The sequence below is a fragment of the Stigmatopora argus genome, chromosome 14 (genome assembly GCF_051989625.1).
Source record: "Stigmatopora argus isolate UIUO_Sarg chromosome 14, RoL_Sarg_1.0, whole genome shotgun sequence".
Taxonomy (NCBI): Eukaryota; Metazoa; Chordata; class Actinopteri; order Syngnathiformes; family Syngnathidae; genus Stigmatopora; species Stigmatopora argus.
Genome location: NC_135400.1, coordinates 10,600,340 through 10,620,611, shown reverse-complemented (window position 1 = coordinate 10,620,611; position 20,272 = coordinate 10,600,340). Strand labels below are relative to the sequence as shown.

Here is a 20,272-nt window from a genome sequence, read left to right as displayed (position 1 = left end):
CCTTCATTTCATCTCCATAACAACCAAGAATCCAGGAGGTAATTGCAAAGTGATGAATATGCTTTAAAGACAAACGGTCAAACACGCTCTGGTAACAGGTGAAAACTTGGTAAGAATAGCTGGTAAATTAGGTTGGAATTACAATACTATGTAGTATAACCCTGATTTACTGTTATCGACGACTATATTGCCTGACATCGTGACACACTGTGATGCCTATTGACAAACTAATGATGTTTCAATGCAATGTACACTCAAACATGGTGAATGGCAGTCTTTAAATTAAATTATCGAGTTGTGACCGGTTTACAATAGTAAAAGACCTTCATTTCATCTGCATAACAACCAAGAATCCAGGAGGTAATTGCAAAGTGATGAATATGCGTTGAAGACAAACTGGCAGACACGCTCTGGTAACATGTGAAAACTTGGTAAGAATAGCTGGTAAATTAGGTAGAATTACAATACTATGTAGTATAACCCTGATTTACTACTATCGACGACTATATTGCCTGACGTCGTGACAAACTGTGATGCCAATTGACAAACTAATGATGTTTCAATGCAATGTACACTCAAACATGGTGAATGGCAGTCTTTAAATTAGATTATCGAGTTGTGACATTGAGATTTTGAATGAATTTCATATTATGCATAGTAAAATAAAAGCACATCAGATTAAGGCACCTCCTATTTAAATCTGCGGGTGCAAAAAAAATCCTAAGTGTCTTGTGTACCCGTTTTTACCTGAACAATTCTAAAATGTTGTAAAACCACTATTTCCCTATAACAAGAATATTAATTGTTTTTTTTCAAGATAGCAAAAAACTTTCCTGATGACGTAGGAATAAAATGTGTGAAACACAGCAAGGCTACACCGACTATGAAAGCAAGGAACATCTTTACCATCCTGAAATTTCAGTCATATTTTAGAAGAAGGAAAGAATCGTACAAAATTTCATTGTTTATGATCGTCTAACAACGTCTCTGGAGAAAGTACAGTTGTTTTTCAAAACCAAACAGCGCAAGTTAAGAGCCGCCCTAAATTTTAAAACAGCAAGCACAAAGTCAGGGAGTTCAAGTAAAAAAATGTGGATGAACTATATTGAAAACAACAAGAAGAATTGTAGTTTTAGAGTCATTTCAGGATATTTGTTTAGGATGTTGTGTTGTATAAATTGGGAGAATAAGAAACAGCACTTACATAGTAGAGAAGTTCAGTCCAGCCTTCCATGGTGATACATTGGAAGACGGTGAGGATAGCAAAAAGGATGTTGTCAAACTGAGTGATGCCATAGTTTGGACCTAACCAGTACTTTTTACATGTGGTACCCTCTGGACATAATCGTGATGGAAGTGCTGTCCCGCATGGAAATTCTTCTCGTATCTCCCCTGGATTTGGGTAGAAGGTGAGCGATAGTATCACACAACAAAGTGTTTAAATATATATATATATATATATATATATATATATATATATATATATATATATATATATATATATATATATATATATATATATATATATATATATATATATATATATCAGTAAATATTCTGTACCTGTGTGATTGTCAAAGCAGGTGGTGTGAAATTTGCCCATGTAAAATTCTAAGCCGATGATGGCGAACATGAGGATGGCAAAGAAAAGCAGGAGGCCAATTTGCAGCAACGGAATCATGGCTTTCATGATAGATTTCAGCACCACCTGTAAGCCTGTAAAGAAAGAGTGTCATCACCACATGTTAATTTCCTTTCCTTTCCTTGTAACAAAACTTGAGGCTTCATGATTCAATAATTGGTATTTCTCAAGTGGATTAATTAAAAAGACCATCTGCTATTGAATTGATTTTGCAAATGTTCTCGTTTGGTATTATTAGGAAGTGCCAATTTCATTTTAGTTTTAAATTCCCTTTGCAGTTTTACAGTCCCCAAGTGATGAAACATGACAATCTGTATTCTAATGTTGCTAGTTAATATGCCATTACAATGTTTTCAACCAAAAAGTGGACATTGAAGTTTAGATTTTTTATTATAAATCATATAACAATATATCATAGATCAAGAAAGATTAGTGTAGTACAAGGGTGTCAGACTCGGGTTGGTTCGCGGGCCGCGTTAACGTCAACTCGATTTCATGTGGGCCGGACCATTTAGATATAATATTTAGATTTTTTTTAATAATTGGATTAAAAGATCTGGATTAATAGCCCTAAATATTCAGTTTTTTTATAGATCTAAAACAATGTTTATTTTACTTTTTTTATATATATTTTTAGATTTTACAAAATGATTTTTGAACCAAAAATACAGAAAAAAATTGATTAAAAATTACAATTATTGATTTAAAAGGGAGAAAATCAGGAAATTTAATATACATCTATACTCTTCATTTTAATTTGATCCTAAAACAGAAAGTCGGCACTCATGATTTACTTTCCCGGGCCACACAAAATGATGCGGCGGGACAGATTTGGCCCCCGGGCCGCCACTTTAACACGTGGTGTAGTACATGCAGTTCACTTAAGATATTTAGCACAGATTTAGATAAATAATTTTATCTAAATTAACAGTTATGCATTGTTGCTGGAACAAGAATGCCACTTTAACAGAAGAACAAGTTTAGCAGCGTGGATCATAGAGAACAACAACAAAGCTGAATATAATAATTTATGCTTTTTTTAGCTATATTTGCCTACAATAAAGTATATATATTGACAGCAGAACATGCAATACGCTTGATTGAAATTCCACACTTACTAGGAATACCAGACACCAGCTTGAGTGGCCTTAACACTCGAACAGCTCTCAGGGTTCGTAGGTCAAAATCTGAGCCTATGGTGGACAGGATGCTAAGTGGTGGGGGACAAATGAAAGGTGAAATAAATATTCAAGTTACACATTTCCTTCGTCAGCTTTTCCCTCCTGAGCACATACCGCACATACACACAAGTACACAAACTGACTTGTAGTGATTATGAACAACTCCAGGCGCATCCTATGTAAATCCCGCAGAAGCTGAGCTGGTCGAGAGAGGTGCCGAGTAAAGCAGGATGGGGAAGTGTATCAGGGCAAATGAGGGGGGAGTTAAGGGGCTGCTGATCTGAATTGATGAGGAAGGGCTTTACATTTAAATAAAAAAGATTAAAAAGAGGAGTAAGTTGTACTTATAGGAGAAGGTGATGGGAAAGACGACAGAAATAGATGCTGACTTGTCGAATGTCCCCCAATTTTTGATTCATAGCGCATTCCGTGTTTATCAGACATGGCCCTCCCACAATTGACATTGTGCTAGAAAGCGCAAGGCAAACTAAGAATGGTAAAAATATGGTGTGTGTTCCTGTTTTGTGTGTGTAGAGCGTCCCCTGTGCCGCCAGACTTCCAGTCAGTCCCTCGTCTGACGCACAGAGTGAATCATCCCTCCTTCTTACGCTTTGTTTTTTTTTTTTATCCCGCCAATCTGATACATTTCCACTCTCCTCTGTTCCGGTGACACAGCAGAATCTTAATCACGGCAGGTTTTAAGTCTGACTATTGGCTATGGAAATAGCCAAAAAGGGCAAGTGACAGGAATGTAGGATCCAAGGGTTCTCCTGAGATGACTCTTTAAACATTCCATTATGGCTCAAGAATGTAGTTATACGGTACACGGTCGATTGGTCGCCGGTCTTTTGGTCGCCCGGAAGGTTATTGATAATTAACATTTAAATCGTTGTTCAACTTCCCTAAATACAAATTGTGAATTACTATTTAGTCATACTTAATGCCCTAGTAATTATTAGGCTAAAGAAAAGCTCCAGGCTTTTATTGATGCGTAGACCGTGTTGTTTTACCTTGTTTTGTCGCCGGTCTTTTGGTCGTCGGTGTTTTGGTCGCCGGTATTTTGGGCGACCAAAAGACCGCGACCAATCGACCGCACACGTAGTTATACGGTCCTTGGAATCAAAATGTGTGACATCAAGTCATCATAGGAGCTGCTCATGAACCTTAGTGGTTCCTCATTTGGCCAGAAGGCAAGTGTTCTCTCCAAGGACTGAATAAAAAGAGCACTTTATATTAAGGGGTTTTACACTTTGAAATGTCCTTCAACAAACTGGTTTTGTACCCTTTATACTTTAATTTTAACAATGTCGTTTTATTTCTGACATTCAAACTAAAAGGAGGATTTTTTATTACAGTTGCTTTAAAACTCAGAATGAAGAATCTGAATGTCTCTCATTCATTCATGCATTTGACTAAAATGATGTTCATATTACATGCATTTTATGGAACAAATTATGAAGAATAATGTCAACTATAAAAAAAATCTGTGCTATGACAAACACTCAGGTGGATGAGGCACTTCTTCATTCACACAGTCTCCACAGTTACTCTGCCCTTTCTCATTCATAAGCGTTTCCATGGCAACTGCATCCTTGGCTCATTGATAGAATCTTTATATTGCCTTGGAAACAGAGCCAAAAGGAGGAGTCAGGTGTTTTCCCCCGGTACTTTTGTTTCTGTTTCTGCGCATTAACAACTAACATGAACCTAAAAAAAATAGGTTATATTTAGGTACCAAGCTCATATAGCACAGAGACAAACATCTTGTGAACACATCTTTCGGTGAAAGATCAAACATTGAGTAGGAATAATTTTCCCAAATGCACGCTGGAATGTAGGTCATTAAGTGAACACGGGAAAACAAAAAATATCCAATAATGATTGGAACATACATTTTAATCAAACAGACATTTGCTTGCAGTGCAGCCCTTTTTTTAAGAGCCCCACTCATTGCTTTTAAGTAACGCTAAGCACAATTGCTTTTCCCACTGCCCCTTCTCACGGGAATGTAACACATTATAAAAACATAATTTCACATGTCTCCTGCCATCTGTGTACCTGCTGACTTAGCTAAATGAGGCTAATTAGTTATGTCTACCAGGCTGACCAAACACACTCTCCACTTATCTTTTTGCTGTTGTTATGATGTCCATTATCTAAAATGCACTTTTGCTATAATCATGCCAGCCAGAAATAATGAGCTGGGATAATAGGGACCACTATTCACTCTATTTTCTTTTACCTTAAATTCACTGAAAGGATAGCTTTTCCATTTATTTTCAATTAACTGCAAAATATTAGGAAGAATGCCACCCTCTTCATTTCCCTAATTCAGTCTATAAAATGAGCTAAAGGTGTCAGAGATACACTGGAAGAATGGTTATAAAACAAACATAATTGGACTAATAGTCAATAGTGGGCATAAAAAACACTGGTAGTTTATTCACTCAAGCTATATCTCATACACACACACACACACTTTCACATATTATTGCCTAGCACTATTAAAGTGATAAATGTTGGCCACTTGACACCCATTGTAACCTGTTCACCCTGAAAAGAAGACACACACCCCCTTTTCATCCGCGTTTGGGTTTCAAGTTTTTACTTCCCTATTTTTTTTTTGGGGGGGGGGGGGGGGGGGTGTCATCAAGTGTGGATCTATGAAGTCTTTCAAGAGACTGTTGTGATTAGCTCATTCACTGCCAATAACAGCAAAAGACATCAAATTAACTACAATGCCTGACATTTAATGATCATGCCTCAGTGCCATTGGCAAGGATAAACGCCCGATTAATTTGGACTGATCATTCGATTGCTGCCAGCCCCCGGTCCAATTGAATTGGACGTCTATCACCGCCAGTGGCAGCCAATGGGCTAGGGGTTTTATAAATAAAAGTGACTTGACCTAACTTGACTACACATTGGCACAGAAACATGGTTGCACATAAATCAAATGACTATGCAACAAGGTTGTTGTGAACAGCCAATCTATTTGCAGTCACTTTGAGTGTGTTAATGCATTTATCTTTTGAATGAAAGAACAACCACCGGTCTACAAGAAAGTAACCCAGTAGGAAATAGGAAAGCGCGTTTGAAGTGGAAATGTACATGGTTGTCTATGCACACCGGTCACAGTGCTATCAAAGATATGGGCCAGGATGGACGGAAAGGCTACACCTTTCATGTTCAAAGAGGTTGTGCTGCTAAAATACACTCAGAGAGAGAATTATAAAGATGGCAACACTGTGCAATTGCGTCAAAGGAATCGCCTACCCACCTACCAGCGGGAAAGCGGCGTATCTTTGAGAAAGCGCACACAGGAGGAAATACAGTAAGGTCTCGTAAATGATCTTGTAGACATACTGCTATCATACCAAACTGTTTTTACCTTATCGACCTTAGGTATCAAACTCGCCACGTGTTTCTAGCTAAAATTTGAATGTACATTTCTGTAGTCATTAATGAGACATCAAAAGCCTAAAGGTTAAGAGAATATTTAGAGATGTTTTCCTTTTTTATTAATGATTTTAATTAGAAATAAATAAATAAATACGAAAAAGAGAAAAAAACTGAGGGGAAAATTTTAAAACAAAGAAAAATAAACAATTTGTTTACTGTGTGCCCTGTTTGTTTGTTTTTTAAATTAAAAATATATACTATTTAGAGACTCAAAAATGTTTTTGAGGTCAACAATGTCTCCAAATGTTTCATTGACCATCAAATTGGAGAAAAAAAACTGAGGGGAAAAATTTAAAACAAAGAAAAATAAACAATTTGTTTACCGTGTGCCCTGTTTATTTGTTTTTTAATTAAAAATATATACTATTTAGAGGCTCAAAAATGTTTTTGAGGTCAACAATATCTCCAAATGTTTCATTGACCATGGAATTGGGGGGAAAAACTGAGGGGGGAAATTAAAAAATGGAAGAAAATAAGCGATTTGTTTACTGTTTTCCATGTTTGTTCGTTTTTCAATTAAAACTAAATACTATTAAGAGGCTCAAAAATGTTTTGAGGTCAACAATGTCTCCAAATGATTCATTGACTATCAAAATAGTTGCCCATTCATTTTTATGACCAATTTGTTTTCACTGCTATTGACAGCAGTCCACATCCAACCCATTCTGCCTAGGAGAGGTTGACAGAGACCAGATTACACCCCTTTTTATCGACTATGACAAAAAAGAAAAGACACAGAACCATCAATGTCATGTGCTGTCATCTGTGTCCAAGCAAAAAAAATAAAAATAAACAGGCCTTCTCACAATCCACTTTCACCTGCTTCCCTTGTCTTTCTGTTCCGTCCAAGTCCACCTCCCCCACACCTGCTCTATGTGCACTATAATGTTGTGGCATTTGTTCACTACCCGGGCAGCTGGCTGCCTGTGGATCTGCTCTGTGATCTGACTGCTGCCTTGCTCACGATGGGGCCATTCATTATAGGAAAGGTCACACACACATGCACAACACACTGTAAAAAGACAACGGAACTAAACCTCACATTTTTATAACATGGTGCACATACTACATAGTGTCTTTGATAGGTTTCATTTAGGTACCGACTAAAAATGTGCATTTTTACTTACCCCGTGAGCACTACGACAAAATCCATGACATTCCATCCATTTCTCAGGTAGGAGTTCTTGTGGAAGGCAAATCCCAGAGCCAGGATCTTTATACCAGATTCAAAACAGAAGATCCCGATGAAATACATTTCTGTAGCGTCCTGAGGAACAAAGCAGACAGGTTAAGAAATGGAAGGGAAAAAAAGGGGCGCAAAATTGAACCACGTATCATTTGCGGCTGCCTTACCAGACGTTCAGACAGAGGCGTCTTGTCCCCGTCAGGCAAATGTTGTTCCAGTGCCAGAACGATACAGTTGGCAATGATGGTGGCGAGAATCATCCACTCAAATGGAGTGAAGGAAAGCAGTTAAGAAAATATAATAATGCCTCAAATCCACACATAAAGATAAAATCCCCCCAAAATTTGAGCAACATTAGTTGTATCGAATCTAGCTGGGCATACCACCTAATTAGCAGGAAAATGGAAGATATGTTATGTTTATAATAGTATTTACAAACTACTTCTTTACCCTGCGCCCATCTAACATGCACGTACACACACGCAATCCAGCACATAAATAAATGACTCTCACTTTGCCATAAATCTTCAATAATGAATTGCTTCCTGCGCCTTTCTCACGGCTATATATAGCAGTGACTCAAAAGCAAGCAAAGAATTGAGAGTGAAGGAGCTTCGTTCTCTTTAAGCTTTGTCTTTGCCATTTTACACCTCCAGTGTTTCACTTCAGTGTGTGGAAACATTTACACGGTGATGGGGATGTTGGTAGGTCGTTGAAATGTTTTGCCAAGAAGCGGGTCGCAAATCCTCTAAATATTCTTGATGACGCAAACAAGCACACATTTCCTAACATCACTACTCTCTCTCTTATATTTCCCTTTGTCATGCCGCGCCTCCAATGCCTCAATATACCTAAACTACCTCATTGCTGCTATTTTCTTTTTCCTTTTTCCTGCAACAATTCCTGCATCTATCCTTTTCGTCATGTCAACTTTTCCTGGCCGGGCCCATAAATCCTCCCTCTCTCTATCATACCATCTCCATTCAATATCTAAAAAGAGAGAGGCGTAGAGTAAGCGATGCAGCGTCAGCAAATGCAGAGGCAGCCAGGAAGAGAGTATGAGCGTGTATCAAGGGGGGGACGACGACGACATACATAGAGAGTAAAATAGAAGAGAGAGAAAGAAGATGACCTGTGGGCTCAGACGTGATTGAAAAGAGTGAGGGGAGGGTAAGAAAAGTAAGAGAGAAGAGCAAAAAGAGCACTCCTATGAAGGATAACGCAAGGCAGAGGGGTGTGAGAGTATTGCGGTATTTTTTTCCTCCTGAGCTGTGTGGAAAGTAGGTTAGTGGCAGAACACACACAAGGACTGTAAAAAGGATGGGGGGCTTACATGCAGTAGAGTGGGAGGAAAATGGTACATTATGCCGCATGTGACACTCCTGCCATACTGTGTGTGTCATCACTACACGACTCCATCTTTCGACACACTTCACACATTTCCGCAACTCCGCAAGAGCATATGTTGCAAATAACGCGCAAAACAAGGCACACATGGCAATTGTTTTTTTTCTTAATGCAGGGATGGGCTAACTATTCCACAAAGGGTCGTAGTGAGTGCAGGTTTTCGTTCCAACCCATAAAGAAGACACCTCTTCACCAATCTGGTGTTCTACAATTGCAATCATTAGATTACAGTCTGGTGCCCATTTTTCTGAAGAAATTTTATTGGGTAAAGTGTCTGTGCTGGATTAGTTGGAACAAAAACCTGCACCCACAGTGGCCGTTGAGGACCGGTTTGCCCAATGCCTAACAGTATGCAGATCTTTAAAAACAAACATTTCTGTCCTAATCATTCTTGACTAATTATTACCTTTTCATTATACTGTTATGATTTCCCTCGGTTGTGGAGTGTAGTAGTCAACAAAAAGGCTGCACAAACTTAAGGATTAACAAAAAATGCCAATAGAAAACAGCTTACAAACTCTAAAATGGGAAAAATTCACAAAGAAAACAAACTTAACGCGCAAGGACAAAGATGAGGGAGACGCACACTAACGAAGGGCAACATAACGCACGACAGAAAATACTCTCACGCCGATGCACACAAACACGGAGTTTAAATACACAGACAGTGGTTGATGACAATAACAAACACCAGGGCTACCTGCATATTATTATTATTATTATTATATAAATCCATTCATTCATTTTCTGTACCGCATATCTTCACAAGGGATGTGGGGGGGGGGGGGTGCTGGAGCCTATCCCAGCCAACTGTGGTTACCAGGCAGAGACCCCCTGAATTGGTGGCCAACCAATTGCAGGACGTGAGGAGATGGAGAACCATTCATGATCACACTCATACCTAGGGGGCAATTTAGAGTGATCAACCAGCCTACTCTGCATGTTTTTAGGGTTGGGAGTAATCCCATGCAGGCCGGGCAAGAACATGCAAACTCCACACAGTAAGGTCGGAACAAATATATAATGAGTTTACTGTACCTTCACAGCACACTGGCACAATGTTTGACTACATTGCTAGACAAATTGGACTGCCCAAAGGCCAGTTTAGCCCTGCTTGGCCTCTCTCAGAAGGATTTAGCATCAATCAGTGTTTTAGTCCTTGCAGGCGCCCTCCATTCCTCCTCCTGTATATTCTATACTGCATATGTTGTGCCTGCCTCAGCCCTGCTACTGCCACCCCCTCTCATCACCCAAATACAGCTGAATTGCCACTTTCACAAGATGCTGATGCTAGTATGTGTGAGATGAGCACAAAGTCTCATTCTAGCATGTTTCTTACATAATGTTTATCGGTCATTGGTAACTGGCAGTGTCTGCTGATTTGATGGATTCACCTGCTTTCCTCTGTCAGTGTGTGTTCGGCACAACAGTGAAGCAGGCGTGCAGCCACGCAAAACACATTTTTGTCGAGTAGCACCCATAGCACGTGACCAAAGAAGACAAGAATTGGGAAATCAATCCATCACACAGTATCCCCTCTATTTCTTTCTCTAGTCACGTATGCCAGTGCACCAAAATAGTTCTTTTCCAACGTCACGGCACCCTCCCTCCAAAATCTACTCTCCAGTCTACACAGCCTTTTTCAAATGCCCTGTTTTATGGATCAAAAAGAAATTTTAAAAAAAAGACCAATCATCTGAATATATTTGCCAATGTGGAAACAGTAATGTATAGCAGATATAGGTGGAGGCAAATTGCCGGAAAGGATAATGTTGCTGCCATCATGCATTACTGAGTTTTATTGTGACATTTTCTCACATCTGTTAAAGAGACTTCAAATCTAGACTACAATATGACCAGAATATCAGACCAGGTTTAGTCTTGATATATACAATGAGCTAATTGGATGGCACATAAAGACAACCATAGATTCATACTAGCCCCTATAAACAGTTCAGAAGCATGAGAGCATGTAAGGGTACCAAAAGAAAACACATTAAAGTATGGGGAGAACATGTGAATTTCATGCACACACACACACACAGAAATGAGGTTAATATTTTTCGAATCTATGAAATTACAAGTCAGCAACATTGATATGCGTCTTTGCACGACTTTCAATGTGCGATATTGTATGTATGATTGGTGTAAGCTTCTATAAGATACCATCTGTGTAAATGTGAGTATTGGCCTAGAGACAGATTCGCATATTTATTACCAGGCAGTCAAATGCCATGAGTTAGGCCTACCGAACCTTGAGGGCAAACACCCATGCATGCATGCAAGCACACCCATACACCAAATCAAACACAAGTCGCAGCTGTCAGGATCAAAACACCTCCACAATGCTTAAATTAGCATCATAAAAAGCGAAAGGAAGGACAAGATGTAGTGACGAAGAGAGTGAGTGGGACAGCGGTGGCGGGGAAGAGGTAGGAGGGGGAAGGATGACAGATCAGGTAGGAGCAAGAGCGAAAAGGTGCAAGGATGGTGAGAGGTGACGACAAAACATCATGTCCTATCATTCAGAGATGGATAGAAGGAGGTCAAGGGGGGGGCAGAGGGTTTAAAAGTGTTTGTGTGGACCTGTCTTGTCTTCTGTTGACATCAGCAAGACAAAATGTTGTTAGATAATTGCTGTAAACGCAACTCTCATTCAGGATTTAGCCCATTTGAGAATGTATTTGTGTGTACTTGATTTATGGCTTCTCCATAAGAACCCTCAACATCATTCAGAATGTCTTAATCACTATTATATAGCGGTAAATGATTTAAAAGCAGGCACAGTATGACGCACGACTTCGTGATCATTTGGCATAACTCAACAGTGTCTCACACTTGGGCATCCTCTTTTTTCCCCCCTGCTACTGCATGTCCATCCCCCGTTTCATGTCTCTCCTCAAGCAGCACTTTCAAAGACACAACAGAAGCCAAAGATTTTCTCTGTACTTCCACACCAAGCATGTATATTTGCATAAATTCGATAACGAAACCATTTAATGATCAAAAGACTGCGTTAGAATCTATTCCGACAAATGACATTTTGGCAGTCAAACAAACATAAAAAATGAAGCCCAACTGTACATGCAGTCATATTAAATATACATTAGTCTAGCTCTTATTATATATTTTTAAATACCATTGTTTTTTCTGTTTTCCAGTTACTTTCCATTTAGGGTGGACACCCTTTTGATTGATTGACATCGGCTATAAATCACCCATCATCCTTTTAATATATCTTTATCCAACTATGTACACTTTCATGCAGTGACCTCTAACTCATATCCATGTCACCCTTTCAATGAAGCTGCCAACTTGAAAAACTATCTGATCAATTTTATTTTTAAGCCAGGTGAAGCCACTACAAATCAATGTATTATTAGAATGTAACAATAGGACTTGGGAGTTACTGACCAGCCACTATCTTCAAGATGTAACCACTATGTAAACAAAAGATAAAGCACCTGTAGACAGATATTCCAATAACCTCACACGCAGACTCAGGCTAAATAAATTCTGACTACTTAGCAAATGCCTGGGTAATGTATTAAATAAATTAGATTCCACAGTAAACATAGATCACCTATTCCACCCACCTCAAAACAAGCTGGTCTCTTTCTCCATTTCTAATTGTGGGTGTGACTCGCGTCTGTAAATGATGCTGCACATACAAATCAAAGTGTTTTTATGAGTATGCGATTCGACTATCATGTGAATTGAACTGAAACCTAATGCACATTTGCAGAAAATAAACTGATATGCAAATACAAAACAGGTAAATAACAGAACCCATTGTCACACAGTAACTTCACTATATGACATTATACAATTGGCAAGGTCAAAGGGTCATTTTAGATCAACTTTCAGAAAGGCAGCATGTCAAGGCAAGCTTTGATTTCCATCATCCTATACGTGAAATATTATGGAACTTGGAATCAGCGCATTCAGTACTATAAGAATGCTAAAAACAACAGCTATTGACCTCCTTATGCCCCACCCAAAAGATATCGATAGTATCTTTGTGGTATGCCAATCCTAATTAAAAACCCATAAAAATGTCTGTCTAAATAGGGATGTGCTTATTGGTTATTTATGTGTCACTCCCTGGTGTCCAGGGTAAGCCCTCAAATAAATAAAGATTCTCAATGAGTCCACTGAGACACCAGCATCTGGTGCCTGAAGCCATAGAGTGTTTCGGTTCGATGTCCCTTCACTCAGATATGACTCTTGAATCACCTTATCAACATGAGTCTGACCAGTGGATGCACAATCGACAAGTTATTGTTTGGTATTTAAAATCTTTTTTATGCACTGAAAAAAATGGAATCTGCTTTAAACTGCACTTCTCTGCAACTGCACAGGGATATTTCTAATTACGTGAAAGTGAAGCATGGATCTTTCATGTACATGGACCAAAAATTCCCGTAGTTAGAACTCCCAAAATACACTTTGACCATGAGATCACCACTGCCATCTACCATAATGGAATAACAAATGCATTTTATCCAAGCATAGCAAATAAAAAAACAAAAAGAACAAAAAACATACACCTACCCAAACCAGCCCCACCCCAATATTTAAAAAAATACCTGTATTTTAATTATAATTATGCTCAGATTTTTATCAATTGCTCTTTCAATTAAAAACATTGAAAACCACTGGTTTGAACATTCTTGCAAAAATCAAGTTATGGTGAAGCTTTAAAACTCATTGTACTAATGTAATGACAATAAAGGCATTCAATTCAAGTTATGCACTCAAAATCCAAGTTATACGTTACTCTGTCATTTACTACATATACTGAGTCATAAGCATACAAGTAGTTCTTGGGTTTCACCACAGCAGCCTAATTAATGTATGATGTTTTGTCACCATTCAAGTATCAGAAGTGATCAATACAATCTTTACTTCCCTTTTCATTCACCTATCATTTTCACCCACAATGCAAAAACTTAATTTTAAGCAGACTCAGACCAACATCCCCCATCTTAAAGCTGGAGGAATCACTCCCTATTCATTTGCACAGAATGGTGCAATGTGCAGATTTCTGGAAGATAAAATTGCTAACACACGTACACACAAAGGAAAAAAAATAGTGTGCAGAGGAAATTGAGTCATTTTTACCATTATGAACATTCATTCATTCATTTTCAATAATGGAAAGAAAATACTACAAAACCCACCCACTGTCTTAACATTCCAAAGGTAGGCTGTGCCATTATGCTCTCATGCACCGTAACCAGAAAGACTACACGTGCAATATGGAAATTTATGTCACAAACAAGCACACATACGACGAAAGAGGCTTTAATTTCTTTTATCTGGAGACCCTACACTGCCTCCTTGATATAATCCTTTGTCCTCACAAAGCATTAAAAACAAATGTAGTATAGACACATACACACTGAAGCAGGCATTGTTTTCTCTCGGCATCACCTATATCCTTCCTCTTTCATTTCTTTTACCTAATCGGTACTTGCTGACATCAGCAACCAGCAGCGCCCCCCTAAATACCGCCCACACCCCTTTCTAGCTGCATCAAAATACAATTACACAAACACACACACACTAACATAGACCATTCAGGGCTCATATATCAAGCTCCCACATGATGTGACGTGGAATTACTAGCAGAGGTGATTGATGCCAATCAACAGCCCATAAAAAAAGGGAGGCTGAGGTTTTTGCCGCCACCTTTTCATTAAGCGTAAATTACAAGTCTAGCCTAAGTTATGTGGACAAGCATTCTCGCTTAAGACCTTCAGTTGCTCTTAAAACACTGAGCCTAGCTCATCTCCAACAGGCTTATACTTACGACAGTACAGGTAAAGGATATGGCCATTCGGTGATCTTTTTGGCGTATTTTCTCACAAAGTTATCTTCGCTGAAAATGAACAAGGAGCGGTTGACTGTGAAACAGTTCTGGCGTACTGGGATGGGGTTGTACAAGGCCATAGTCCGGGCTCTCTGAGCCATGGATTGCTTGTACATTCTCTGGCCTCCCGGGCCACCAGGCGGACCATGTCCCATTCCATGCCCGTGAGCGTGGGCATGCCCGTGCCCGTGTCCATGTCCGTGAGCATGTCCGTGGGGTCCTCCTTGTCTCCCTCCACCACGGCCACCCGGGCCCCCTCCACCAGGCCCTCCACCGTACCTGGCTGGTACTTCGTCTCCAAACCGCGCCATTCTCTGGAAACCAGAAGCCAATCTTGACAAAGGAGCGGAGAAGGAGACCAATGCTTAGCTGCACAGCCACACATTACATCCCATCCGGATCAGAACATCTCATATGTTCAAATGGGTCACGATTCTGCAGCTTGTGGCCTAAGCAACCTGGGCGTCCATGCAGAGACCACCTTCCCTGCGCGTCTCTGCCAGGGGCCAGTCGTGGATGCGAAGGAATAAAACGTTCAGTCCTACACTTTCCTTGAATCCTTCCGAACCCCGAGGACGATCCCCCAGCATCAAATCGCGGGGACGGACGTATTCAGCACGAACCGCGGCTCGTCATGGCTGCTGCATCAGAACGCGCCACAGAAGCCACAAGATTTAGTTCTTCACTGTCATGACAACATGTCACTACAGTACACACGCCTTTAAAATGACACGGGCCTCCGTGATTTCTAACATTCAAGGAATCTAATGTTAAAAAAAAGAACACCTAAAACGTTCATGGTGCAATCTGATAACCCTGAAAAAAAATGCTGAGTGAAAAAGCATCTGAAATAAAATGCTACCATTATTTATTTAATTATTTTTTAGAGAAAAAAAACGCAATATTTGGTATAGTATGTTGCAATTAGGTAGCAATGCCGATTTTACCTTTAAGTGGAGAATCTGACAAGGCTCGAGTGCAAGAGAGGAAAAAATGTCATTGGTTTAAAAATATAAAACAGCGTGCAAACCGGAGCATTTCCTTTGCTTTAAAATGTCCATGCCGTCGTAGTGGAGAGCATCCTCCTCCCTGGTTGCAACACCTGCTTAGCCATCCACGGACGGAGAGGACACGGCGTCATAGACGCGTGGGACAGCTTTTTTCCTGATGCCTTGCAACCTCTCGTGAAAAAAAAATGAAGAAAAAAAACAAAAATCTCGCCGTGTCCCGATTAAATCAAACCTCCGTCCTCTCGGACCGCTTGGATATCCTCCTTAAGCGTCCTCTGTAAGGAGTGTATGGTGGTAATGGTAGGGGGGGGGTGAGGTTCCTCTACCAGCAGCCCCAGGGGGGAGGAGGAGAGAGACGCAGGAATGGAGGGACAGATGGATGGACGGATCGAGACAAAAATGAAGGGAATGGTAGAAACGGATTGTTTCTAATTGACGCGGAGACAATTACGCCATATTCGTGCACGCTGCTTCCCTGTTTGCGCTGCAGCTGCACATACTTAATGACGCATTAGCGTCAAGTTGCCCTTCCATACAGGAAATAAAACAAATAAAATGGCATTAGTTTGTGCCGCAAAAAGTTTTGTTGGTGTCGTTATTGTTTTGGAGAATATTCGATTGTTTAATAGGTCATTTAGAGTTCATCAGTTGCCTAATAATGTCCGATCCACTCTAAAATGGTTGGTAAATGTTTGTGCGGAAAAAAAGTTTCTTTTATGATGTTTTAGTTTTCGAGATATTGAGGATTCTGTTATACAGCAGTCAGCAGAACTATAATTTGTTTTATTTTGGTGGGTTCCTACTTGAACGGCTCACCATGCCAAGCTTGTCGTTTAATTATGTGTCCACACCTGTGTGTGAGGGTATGGTTAACTTGGCGTTTATATGTATGGGAAATATAAAATATTATATTTTATACTACAGTATGTACATATACACACATACATACATATATATAAATATTTATTTTTACCTTTCAATTAAGTATTTCAGTTGTGAATTATACATTTATTTTAAAGGCGGGGTATATGTACTTGAAAACGTGGGGAAAAAATGGCAAATGATAATGATTTCTTCAAATAAAAGGTGTGCAAATATGAAAGTCACATTTCAACACCCGGGCACAGGTTTGTGTCAATATTGGGGAATACAAGCATGAAAAAAAATATGTACTAAGTAAAAGAATCAGTTACTGCTGTGAACAAGTAATGACTTTCTCCCCCAATAGGTTTGAGATTGTCACCATGCCTACAAAATCAACATGCTGGAGTTTGAAAAAATATTCACAAATGTGAAGGAGCCATTTAATATAATCTGTGAAAATGTGGACTCAGCTAATACTTGTTGATGGAGTAATTTCATCATATACAAACCAAATCTTCACTTTACTTTGCAACAGTAAGGATGACAACATCAACCACTGAATCAATTTACAATGTCTTGATCGTGTAGCTCAAACCCACAACACATACAGAATTAAAGTGCATTTAAGCTGGAAGACTCCGACAAATAACAGAGATACGTCGCTGTCGTGGCACTCGATGTCCATTAAACGTAGACACCTCATCTTTTAAGATCTCATGAGTGAAGTCATATCTGGCCTGGTCCCTGCAAAATACAAGGCGATAAAAATGAGTGATTCAACAAAGTGTAGGCATAACTACTTCAACTACAGAGTATGGTACTCTCTGCTGAACCTTAGGATGTAGAGGGAGCGCCTTGGCAGCAGCAGATCTAGCCACTCAATGTGAGAATCTTCTTTAACTAACCGCATGACACTATCTGAGAGAAGACTCAATCCAGAGATCGTGCTGCCACAGAACTGTAAAAACGAAAACAGATATGCAGTTAGAAAATGTCATTTATATGTGTCTCCAAAATTGTATTGGAATGTTCTTTACCTTAACACTGTCAATGTGAGGTTTAATATAACCAGTTTTATCCAGATCCAGGACATGAACGGGCCCAAGAAGTGAGCTTCCAGAAGCAAATGCTACTGAACGTACACGGGCTAAAATGGCCTGACACCCTTCACTCCACGTTAAACGTTCGGTTTCTCTGAATCCATGAATAGCCTGTGAGGGAGGAAATCAACATGCAAATTTTATGTCGACATTGGATTCAATAAGAGATCAGCTTCTAGCATATCAATCCAATCTTCCAATCTTGATGTTATGGGGTTCTCCAGAGTATCCCACAAAGACCTGGCCTTTGAGGACCACTTTGGAGACCCCTGGCTTATGACCTACAGGTAATGTACTCATATGGACACATATTTAAGACTCACGTCATCCCAGTGATCGAATTCGTAACGTTTCTTCTTCAAACCTGCTTCCAGTTCCAGCAGGAGGGCCCCCTCCTCCTCCTCCGTAATGAAGGCCGTCCTTACCTCTACCTGTGTCCCTAGTTTCTGCAACAATGCCCGGCTTGACCCTATCACCAGTGGCGCATCCCCTTCGGTTTTCGAATCCCTATCAGCCAGAGAGTTCAGATAACGAACCGAACTTGTGTGAAAAGCTAGCTTATATTTAGTTTTGACTGCATTCACTAACAATTTCATATTCCTGCCGTATAAATAGTCTCTATCCTGTAAGTGTTTTAGAATTTCAACGAGTTTATGTAGGACGCCATATTTAAAATGTGATGCATTATGGGTAGCGTAGTGAAATGATACTTGTTTTGGAGTTAGGCTGTAGTTCTTCACTCTGACCGGTAGAGTTCAGTAGAAATCGATTGTGTATCGTTACTACTGTTACTTTACCATCAGTGTACCTTTTTTTGTATCAAACATCCAGGTTTTTGATCCAATCGTTTAGATTCGTCTTGCAGAGGTTAACATCTCAACTCTACATCAGATGGAGTGGGTTCAGCAGGGGCATAGTGCACTACAAGCATCCAACTATTAAATAATTCAGTCTTATGAATCATTGAGTCACGACACTCCTTTTCTAGCCCTCTCCTCACATCTCAAGACGTCGTCAGCTAACCACAATTTTTTGGGTTGACCAAAAAATACATTTGCAGAGAAGAACACGGCAAACATACATACCCACAGTATATACCTCACTTTTTTTTCCCTTACAATTCATCGTCATTAAATTATTGCACCAGGGATGAAAAAAGTATTGATATAATGAGTTGAAATTGGGTCAAACTGTTACCAAAGATTTGTGCTTGTGAATAATCATCCGCTGGGTCATTTTAGGTCGCACTGAAATGCAGCAGAACCTCTTAAATTATTGTTATTGTATGAAATTTGGTCCATAGCAACTGCCATAACCAGGTCATACTGCCATGGTATCTGAAGACACTTAAAATGGTGGAAGCAGGCTACGCAGTCTCATTTTGTAGTAAGAAAATGTAAACAACCACTTTGTTTCAATTTAATTTTCATCCTCTTTTAAAAAGATTGAAAAGAAAAACAAAAAACAAATAGACTTAGAGTTCTCCTTAATGGTTGAACATCTATTTATATTCCACTGTCTGCATGCCCTTGTGGTAGAGTCGCCGAGCCCCCACAGTCGGAAGCGTTGCTTAAATGGACACAAAGCTGAACGATCGCTTTGCTTTCTGGCGTATCAGATAGACGTTTAAGGTCGTGCTGTTATTGATTGTATTGTGCACGAGAATGGAAACAGGAGACAAATCTTTCTCCAACACGGGTGAATTACATCTCCTGGTCCCCCTTAAATATGTATCGTCATTTGCCATTCACTGAGACGGCGAATTCCGGAGTCAATCAATTAGGAAACACAATCGATTTTAAAGAAAGGTTGTCCTATGATGTTGTGTTCCATTCTTGTGCTTGTGAGATGGACTAAATAATAACTGTGGGGGGAAAAACACATCTTCAATAGTAATAGTAATAGTATGATTCCTCTCATATTTCAGTAAACAAATGTACAGGTTCGTTTTAAGTGGTTGCTTCACTATTATATGGTGACAAGGCCAGGGGAGATGCATGAATATTATACTCAGCAGAAGAAGCTCATCCAGTAATCGCTTATATTTGTTGTTAAATAATTATCATTCCATCTTGCTCTTGGACAATAACCTTGGCTACCGAAATAACACACGTTCACTGAGTGGGAGTCTCAGGTGTTGACGTCATAACATTATTGCACTAAAAAAAATCTAATTGCTACTATTCTTAGTGGTCAACTCATTGAAAAGGTGTCACAGTTTGTTGTGCCTGCAATGGAAAATCATGGTCACACCTTGCAGATGTCTCTGTATACGAGGAAGGGAGGGGAGGTGGTCAACTTGGGAGAGAGAGGAGAGGAGAGGGGGAGAGCGCTCTCCTCATCCATTAATTTCCAAATGTGTGTTGCTAAGAATAGCATGCGTCCTTCTCCGCCTTCTTCTCGACCAAACCCACGTGCGCGCGCACGTCGTTCTGTCGACGTTGCAGGTACGCACGTGTTCGCGGTGCAGATTCCTGGCAAATACCTTTTGGTTATTGTAATCTTTTAGTTTTTCTATGACAAACTCAATTTATTAATGTATTAC

The 20,272-nt window shown here is 39.7% G+C and overlaps 2 protein-coding genes across 20 annotated transcripts in view; both read right to left on the bottom strand.

The window, feature by feature from the left end:
- cacna1aa (calcium channel, voltage-dependent, P/Q type, alpha 1A subunit, a) overlaps positions 1-16,270 on the bottom strand; it is a 60,105-nt gene extending 43,835 nt beyond the window's left edge. For 16 of the 19 annotated variants that reach the window (XM_077619882.1, XM_077619891.1, XM_077619895.1 and 13 more), the window contains exons 1-6: positions 14,716-16,267; positions 7,639-7,745; positions 7,413-7,552; positions 2,761-2,852; positions 1,564-1,716; positions 1,205-1,392 (exon numbers count right to left, since the gene is read on the bottom strand). In XM_077619882.1, coding sequence (XP_077476008.1) covers positions 1,205-1,392; positions 1,564-1,716; positions 2,761-2,852; positions 7,413-7,552; positions 7,639-7,745; positions 14,716-15,064 — 1,029 coding nt within the window. In that variant the 5' untranslated portion in view covers positions 15,065-16,267. Of the gene's footprint in view, positions 1-1,204; positions 1,393-1,563; positions 1,717-2,760; positions 2,853-7,412; positions 7,553-7,638; positions 7,746-14,715 lie in introns of all 19 variants that reach the window. The other 3 variants (XM_077619883.1, XM_077619896.1, XM_077619899.1) reach the window with 3 other exon arrangements.
- Positions 16,271-16,709: 439 nt separating this feature from the next.
- Positions 16,710-18,420, bottom strand: alkbh7 (alkB homolog 7). Its single transcript, XM_077619144.1, has 4 exons — positions 18,051-18,420; positions 17,665-17,838; positions 17,461-17,585; positions 16,710-17,371 (listed from the first exon to the last, which is right to left on the bottom strand). Exons 1-4 carry the CDS (start codon positions 18,321-18,323, stop codon positions 17,251-17,253), a joined length of 693 nt encoding a protein of 230 aa, XP_077475270.1. The 5' UTR covers positions 18,324-18,420; the 3' UTR covers positions 16,710-17,250.
- Positions 18,421-20,272: the final 1,852 nt, after the last annotated feature.

Bases quoted from the DNA above. Each gene is read 5' to 3' on its own strand.
- alkbh7 (XM_077619144.1), bottom strand. From the start codon at position 18,323: ATGAAATTGTTAGTGAATGCAGTCAAAACTAAATATAAGCTAGCTTTT. The intron at 17,839-18,050 runs GTGAGTCTTAAA...CCTCCCTCACAG, and splicing joins AATTCGATCACTGGGATGAC to GCTATTCATGGATTCAGAGA. The intron at 17,586-17,664 runs GTAAAGAACATT...TCGTTTTTACAG, and splicing joins CTCACATTGACAGTGTTAAG to TTCTGTGGCAGCACGATCTC.